Source organism: Phyllobates terribilis, unplaced genomic scaffold, assembly GCF_046119375.1.
Source record: "Phyllobates terribilis strain yellow unplaced genomic scaffold, ASM4611937v1 Scaffold_8__6_contigs__length_399053987, whole genome shotgun sequence".
Taxonomy (NCBI): Eukaryota; Metazoa; Chordata; class Amphibia; order Anura; family Dendrobatidae; genus Phyllobates; species Phyllobates terribilis.
Genome location: NW_027362768.1, coordinates 300069314 through 300077733, shown reverse-complemented (window position 1 = coordinate 300077733; position 8420 = coordinate 300069314). Strand labels below are relative to the sequence as shown.

Sequence of the window (8420 nt, the reverse complement as noted above, 5' to 3'; positions counted from 1 at the left end):
ATTCGTGATGACAGCCATTTTTCATGCTGGTCTTGATGAGGAGGGTGTGTTGAGTACAAGGTGCCATGTGGTGTGCACTTCGCCTTAAATCTTACTCCAGTCAGGGACCTGGTTACCGAGCTGGTGAAGACGGCGTTCCCTGTGGACTTTATAGTAGTCAACTCTGTCCACGTCTCAACAGGATCTGCTCTACACAACTCTAATGTAGTGAATCTGCAGCACCTGTATTTTCATTGCAAATTCCTCAAGAAATATCCTGATTGTCTTAGGTAGGGAAATGTATCAGAAAACCCAGTGGACCCTGGGCAATATAGTCAAGAGTCAGGTGTATAGGGGCTGAAGGTGGGTTTATAGTACGGATGCCTTTGCCATTTTTAGGTGGCGTTTTCTTTGGAAAAAAAAAAAAAGTGTGAAAGAACCTTAAAGTGTTTTATAGGAAGACATACCAGCATTTTTTTCCTCTCTTATTCTGCAATTTGCTTACGTACCTGCGACTTATAGAGGCGCTCTTTTTGAAATGTAAAATTGATTCAGGTCGTGATCTAATGGTTCCTCTCAATCACAATTTAAAAAAAAAAACACAAATAGGGGATTTTTTTTTATGCCAAGTGTAGGGGGGGGGGGGGGGGGGAAGGTTTTTGGTAGAAAACCCCAAATGATGGCAAAAAAAATAAATTAAAAATAAGCCAAACCTACATGTTTTTCGGTTTTGGGAAAAAAAAAACACAGGAAAAGCACTGGGGGTTTTAGTGGCCTGTACAGCAGGTTTCTGGTGTAAAAAAATGCACATTTTGCACATGTCATATTTGCAGTTCTTGGTTTTGCACCCGACTCGCCCCCTTTTTTTTTTTTACATCGCCCAAACAATTTACTATAATTTGCACACAAAATGGGAATAAAACAGTCGTAATTATATTAGTTGTTGGTCGTATAGTTGCTATTGCCCAGAGATGCACCATATTTTATTATGGCATCTTGCAGCGTCGGACTCTAGTGAGATTTCGGTCAGGTCATATGTCAAGTCTTAAGCAAATCCTCACCCAGATTATAGTGCATTTAATGTTATTCAATAATTAGATAACAAAAAAATAAAAATATAAATTTAAATTTTGCTTCCATTTTTCCATATTTGCAGATTGCTACTTACACTCCCTGACAGAAGTTATGTCTCTTATCCATGTTATGTAAATGAAAGCTTATAACCTGACGTTAAATTCATCCATTGGTTTTATAAATTACTCTTTTGAAAGCTGAAACCCTCCCAAATTTGGTTTCGGTTAAGAAAATAAATTGCCATCACTGCTGAAATATTGATCATTTAATGAACAGTTTTGTCGCCCACAGAAAGTAATGTGATATTCAAACAAATAATTATCTTAAAATATAAATATATGTTGCATAACATTGGTGAATGAAGTTCTGGTGCTATTAGAGTCATATTTAATATTTTGTGTCACTTCCATGAGCTTGAAGGACTGCATCCATGCGGTTCAACAATGATTCATACAATTTATTAATGAAGTCATCAGGAATAGCAAATAATGCAGTGTTACATGCCTCCCAGAGTTCATCTAGATTCTTTGGTTTTGTCTTCCAAGCTTCCTCTTTCATCCTACCCCAAACATGCTCAATGATGTTCATGTCTGGTGACTGGGCTGGCCAGTCCTTGAACTCCTTGATCTTTTTTGCCTGGAGGAACTTTGTTGTACAGTCATGACCAAAAGTATTGAGAATGAGACAAATTGGAAAAATTACTAAGTTTACTGCTTCATTTTTTGTAATGGCAATTTGCATATACTCCTGAATGTCAAAGAGTGATCAGCTTAACAGCAATTACTGTACTTGCAAAGTCAATATTTGCCCAGAAAATGAACTTTAACCCCCAAAACACATTTCAACATCATTGCAGTCCTGCCTTAAAAGGAGCAGCTAACATTGTTTTAGTGATTGATCCATTAACACAGGTGTGGGTGTTGATGAGGACAGGGCTGGCGATCAATCAGTCATGATTAAGTAAGAATGACATCACTGGACACTTTAAAAGGAGGCTGGTTCTTGGTATCATTGTTTCTCTTCAGTTAACCATGGTTATCTCTAAAGAAACACGTGCAGCCATCATTGCACTGCACAAAAATGGCCTAACAGGGAAGAGTATCGCAGCTACAAAGATTGCACCTCAGTCAACAATCTATCGCATCATCAAGAACTTCAAGGAGAGAGCTTCCATTGTTGTCAAAAAGGCGCCAGGGCGCCCAAGAAAGACCAGCAAGCGCCAGGACCGTATCTTAAAACTGTTTCAGCTGCGGGATCGGACTACCAGCAGTGCCGAGCTTGCTCAGGAATGGCAGCAGGCTGGTGTGAGTGCTTCTGCACGCACTGTGAGGCGGAGACTCTTTGAGCAAGGGCTGGTTTCAAGGAGGGCAGCAAAGAAGCCACTTCTCTCCAGAAAAACCATCAGGGACCGACTGATATTCTGCAAAAGGTACAGGGAGTGGACTGCTGAGGACTGGGGCAAAGTCATTTTCTCTGATGAATCCCCTTTTCGATTGTTTGGGACATCTGGAAAACAGCTTATTCGGAGAAGAAGAGGTGAGCGCTACCACCAGTCTTGTCTCATGCCAACTGTAAAGCATCCTGAAACCATTCATGTGTGGGGTTGCTTCTCAGCCAAGGAAATCGGCTCACTCACAGTCTTGCCTAAATACACAGCCATGAATAAAGAATGGTACCAGAATGTCCTCCAAGAGCAACTTCTCCCAACCGTCCAAGAGCAGTTTGGCGCCCAACAATGCCTTTTCCAGCATGATGGAGCACCTTGCCATAAAGTAAAGGTGATAACTAAATGGCTCATGGAACAAAACAGAGATTTTTGGTCCATGGCCTGGAAACTCCCCAGATCTTAATCCCATTGAGAACTTGTGGTCAATCATCAAGAGACGGGTGGACAAACAAAAACCAACAAATTCTGGCAAAATACAAGCATTGATTATGCAAGAATGGACTGCTATCAGTCAGGATTTGGTCCAAAAGTTGATTGAGAGCATGCCAGGGAGAATTACAGAGGTCTTGAAGAAGAAGGGGCAACACTGCAAATATTGACTTGCTGTATTAACTCATTCTAACTGTCAATATAACCTATTGGTACTTATAATATGATTGCAATTATATTTCTGTATGTGATATAAACATCAAACACTAATAAAAACCAGAGGCCAGCAGATCATGTGAAAATATAATTTTGGTGTCATTCTCAAAACTTTTGGCCATGATTGTAGAGATGGATGTATGAGATGGAGCACCATCCTGCTGCAGAATTTGACCCCTTTTATGATTTGGAATGTAAGAGGTAGCTAATACTTCTTGATATTTTAGGCTATTGATATAGCCTTCCACCATGCAAATGTTTCGCACACCCCCATACTGATTGTAACCCCAGACCATGATCTTTCCACCACCAAATTTAACTGTTTTCTGGGTGTATTTTGGATCCATACGGGCTCCAGTAGGTCTCCTGCAGTATTTGCGGAGGCTGTGGTATAATTCTACTGAAGATTCATCAGAGAAATCCACCTTCTGCCACTTTTTCAGCGTCCATCTGTTTAGTAGGCTGTGGGACTTTGCAAATGCCACACGGTTTTTTATTTGCCTTTTGTTTAGTGCTGGCTTCTGGGCACTGATTCGACCATGGAGGCCATTTCGAGACAGAATCCTACAAACTGTTCTAGTTGACACAGGGACTTGAGGTGACCAGGCCCGTTGAAGCTCTGCTGCAGTGGAAGAGGGGCTTGCTTTGGATTATCTAGCCAACAAACGTTCCTCCTGAGCAGTTGTCTTGCGGGGTCTGGCAGACCTGGACTTGTCAAACACATCTCCAGTCTCTTCAAATCTTTTTTTAATTCTTTGTACTTGACGCTGAATCACATTAAAGATGCCAGCCACCTCTGCAGTGGATCTGGTCTTCAGCCTCTTGATAATCAAGGCTTTGGTCGCAGGGTGGATTTTTGTCAGTTCAAGTGAAGGTCTGGGGTGCTGGGTTTCTTTTTATACACACCCACTAATTAATAGATCATTTACTGAGCACTGGTGAGGATGTAAACTAGGATTGGGTGCATTATATGACCAGGCGACAAAACTTTTGTCTTGCCAAAATCTGACCATTCTGTGTTCACCTCTGTCTGGTGGTGTTCCTCAAGGCTCTGTCCTGGGACTCCGACTCTTTTCCATCTATACCTCTGGCCTGGTATAACTCACAGTCCCATGGCTTCCAGTACCACCTATACGCTGATAACACTCAGATCTACCTCTCTGCTGTCCAGAATCATGGAGTGTCCATCAGCCATATCCTCCGCCTTCTCATCACGCTTCCTGAAGCTCAATTTGGACAAAACTGAACTAACCATCTTTCCTCCATCTCACTTAACTCCTCTATCCAATCTAGCTATCACAATAAAGGACATCACACCCTAGACTGCCCTGTCCTTGAAACCACACATCCAAGCCATTACCACCTCAAAAATATTTCCAGAATTCGTCCTTTCTTCAACCCTGAAAACACAAACGTTGAGGGCATGCCCTCATCATCTCCCGCCTCGTCTACTGCAATATCCTCCTCTGTGGCCTTCCAGCTAACAATCTCTAACCTCTCCAGTCCGTCCTTAACGAATCCACCTCTCTCCTCGCTACTTCTCTGCTTCTCCCCCCTCTGCAAATCCTTTCACTGACTCCCAATTACTCAAAGTATCTAGTCCAAGCTATTTACACTGACCTACAAAGCCATCCATAATGTGTCTCCTCCATACATCTCCAAACTAATCTTCTGATATCTTCCAACACAATCTCTGGTGCACCTAAGACCTCCTTCTCTCCTCCACACTTATTCGTTCCTCACCCAATCGCCTCCAAGACTTCTCCCAAATATCTGCCATCCTCTGGTATTCTGTGCCTCATCACGTCCGATTATCCACCACACTCGGAACTTTCAGACAGAACCTGAAAACCCATCTCTTCAAGAAAGCTTACAGCCTGCACTGACCCCCGCAGCCTCCTCACCACCACCGGAGCTGCCGCAACCTCCCAACCTACCGTCTTCTTCCCCATTATCTTGTAGACTGCAAGCCCCCAAGGGCAGGGTCCTCTCCGCTCTGTACCATACTGTCATACTTTATATCTGTACGTAACCCCTTCTCATATATAGCACCATGGAATCAATGCTGGTCTAAAAATAAATAATAAAACTCCAAATCGTGGTAAAATGTGAAACACATTTAATTTATTAAAACTGGGTAATCAGGACTGCTGTAATTTAAAATAAATGCCATAGAAGAACAGAGACAAATTAAAACCCAAATCAAAAAATAAAAATAAAAAGACTGTACACACTGATTCCCATCTCTAGTGCAGATTCCAGTGTGTGCATACAGGCACACTAATCGTATATATGCACACGGGCGACGCTCTGCGGACTGACTGTTACTGTAATTCCTGGTGCAGAGCGCTCACTATATTACATAAAGTACCAGAGCGTAGCAGATTGTGCCATCGGGTGTTCGCCGTCCGTATACTGGAAAGTTCAATCAGTTTTCTCCCTCCTATGTCCAGAATTGTGCAAAATAGTCCATTACGGAATCTCCTTCTGTTAAAGAATCGTGTAATATTGATAATACGTCTTATTTAATGTTCAGACCTTTACAAACGACCGTCCCGGCCGCTACATTGACCCGTTGGCACCTACGTAACGTTAAGTCCTGTAACAAATTCATCAGAGGCTGAAGAGGCACACGGCGTACGAATGGGAAATGGTTCTGTGTCCTCTACGTCATCCGCCGCCATGTCTGCTCCAGAAATGCAATGATAGCAGCACTTTCCTTATAATGCGAGTGAACGGTGGAGACAAAGCCATTTTAAGCTTATTTATAAAAAAAAAAAAAAAATCTATCTTCTTAAGACGACGCAGAGCAAGGAAGCTGCGCTGGCCGCAGGGTCTTCAGAAAACCGGCAACCGCGTGGACGTCAACGTGCACGAATTAATGTCTTCTGTGTGGGTGGCACGGTGCAAGGAGGGCTCTGAAGCACTTCGGTTGATTTTGGGGAGAGAGTGTTGTAACAGCTCGATAGAGGCGAGAATCTGGAAACAACAACAAAAAATTATGAAAGGGAAAAAAAGGATCTGGAAACACCAACACCAAAAAAGGATCTGGAAACACCAACACCAAAAAAAGGATCTGGAAACACCACCCACAAAAAAAAGGATCTGGAAACACCACCCACAAAAAAAAGGATCTGGAAACACCACCCACAAAAAAAAGGATCTGGAAACACCACCCACAAAAAAAAGGATCTGGAAACAACAACAAAAATTACGAAAGGAAAAAGAAAAAAAAAAATCTTGGGTCGGCTGCAAAAAGGTTATGAGCAAAATTATTTTTTTGTTGCCAATATAAACATTATTACATGTTAAAGAAAGCAGAAAAATTGACTGACTGACCACAGCATTAACTATAGAAAGTCACTGTGGACTGACTCACTGAAACATTTGCAGAAAACAATGTGCTCTCCCTGCTGCCACCACTAGAGGGAGCACAGCTGCTTAGTGCAGGTCATACCTTACACTCACGGCAGAACAGTCGGAAGCGCCCCGGACCCCTCTAAGGGCAGCCAGAATATTAGGCTTTACATCAGTGTTTGTGTGGCATGGCCTCTTGGCTGTTTTAGGCTAAATTATCTTTTTTGGTCACGTTCCAGAGCAGTGTCACACAACGTACAGGTCCCCTTAAAATTAAAAAGGGATGTCCAGGGTTTAACCCCTTAAGGACACAACCATTTTCTGAGTTTCCCTCCCCTTCAAAAGAGCAATAACGTTTATATTTCTCCATCGGCATAACAGTGCCAGGGATTGTTTTTTTTTGTGGTATTGATCAACGGTATTTATTTTACCATATAATTTACTGAAAACAGGGGGTGAAAAATAATCCAAGTTGAGTGAAATCATGAAAAATAAAAACGCACTTTTGTCATCAGTTTTTAGGTCTCTTTTTTTATAGCGTTAATTGTATGGTAAAAATAACCTGACAATATGATCCTCCAGGTCAGTACAATTACAGCGATACCAAACAAACATTTTTTTTTTTTGTTGCCATTTCAGAAGATTTTAAAAAAAAAAGAAAAGAAAAAATAGTGACAAAAAAAAAAAAAAAAAATTTGGGTTTAAGACTCAACTTTTTGTCACTCAATATAAATGTGAGAGAGCACATTTTTTGCGCACTGAGAGGTAGAGGTCATCGGTACATACTACATTTTGATCGCTTCTTGCCGTATTTTTTCTGGGTGGTGCGGTGACCAAAAATACGGCAATTTTATAAGTTCATTTTTTTAAATGATATTTTCTGCATATAACAAATTAATATTATAGATTAGACTTTTTGGGGGGGATGCGGCTATACTAGAGATTTTATTTATTTATTTCGTTTTGTTTTTTTTCTGGGCAAAATGTGGGTTATTCGAATTTGTTTTTTTTTTCTTTTTTTAATTGTTTATATTTTTAAAAACCTTTTCTATTTTCATTTTTTTTTAGCCCACAGATAATACAGGTACACAACGCTAATATTATGGGATTTAAAGGGGAGTCCTGGTAAAAGGAGGCGCTGGGCAAATGCCCAGTCTGCCAACCACTGGAAATCCTCTGCATCTAAAATCTTACCCTTCTGATTGTTTTATAGTAAATATCAAGAGCAAATTCTTCCTACAAATATAAAAGTAAAATAAAGGTAAGGTAACTTATGATTCAGGAGGCTGAGCGCAACTGAAAACGTGGCATTCTCAGCCTCCGGACCCGGTTTGCGTGGATTTTAATTTTTTTCAGAAATAAAAAAATTTTTGTACTCAATTGTTTGGATAAATTCTTCTTCACAGATGCACAGGCCATATTATGGCAAGTGAATTCATCGGACCTGTAGGGGGCTCCCTGATCATTCTGCCATTGTTTTATATGGAGATACATGCTCTGCCCGCTTCTTCCAGATAACCAATCACCGAGCACAAAATAGTCGTTGTATGCTACCAAATGATAAGTTATATGTTGTGTCATTTTATAGTAATCACCTAATACCAAAGCTTTCATATATGGGAGAAGCAAAGACAGTGGTGCTGCCTGGCGGAGCAGTGATGGACCAGTGGGAACAGTGGCTGGTGTGTGCATGTACGCCATATCGTGCCTGCAGGAGCAGTGATGGACCAGTGGGAACAGTGGCTGGTGTGTGCATGTATGCCATATCGTGCCTGCAGGAGCAGTGATGGACCAGTGGGAACAGTGGCTGGTGTGTGCATGTACGCCATATCGTGCCTGCAGGAGCAGTGATGGACCAGTGGGAACAGTGGCTGGTGTGTGCATGTACGCCATATCGTGCCTGCAGGAGCAGTGATGG

At 41.6% G+C, this 8420-nt stretch overlaps 1 protein-coding gene across 3 annotated transcripts in view; it reads right to left on the bottom strand.

The window, feature by feature from the left end:
• Positions 1-5247: 5247 nt before the first annotated feature.
• Positions 5248-8420, bottom strand: part of RAF1 (Raf-1 proto-oncogene, serine/threonine kinase) — a 78731-nt gene continuing 75558 nt past the window's right edge. For all 3 annotated transcript variants that reach the window (XM_073644495.1, XM_073644494.1, XM_073644496.1), the window contains one exon: positions 5248-6124. In XM_073644495.1, coding sequence (XP_073500596.1) covers positions 5984-6124 — 141 coding nt within the window. In that variant the 3' untranslated portion in view covers positions 5248-5983. The remainder of the gene's footprint in view (positions 6125-8420) is intronic.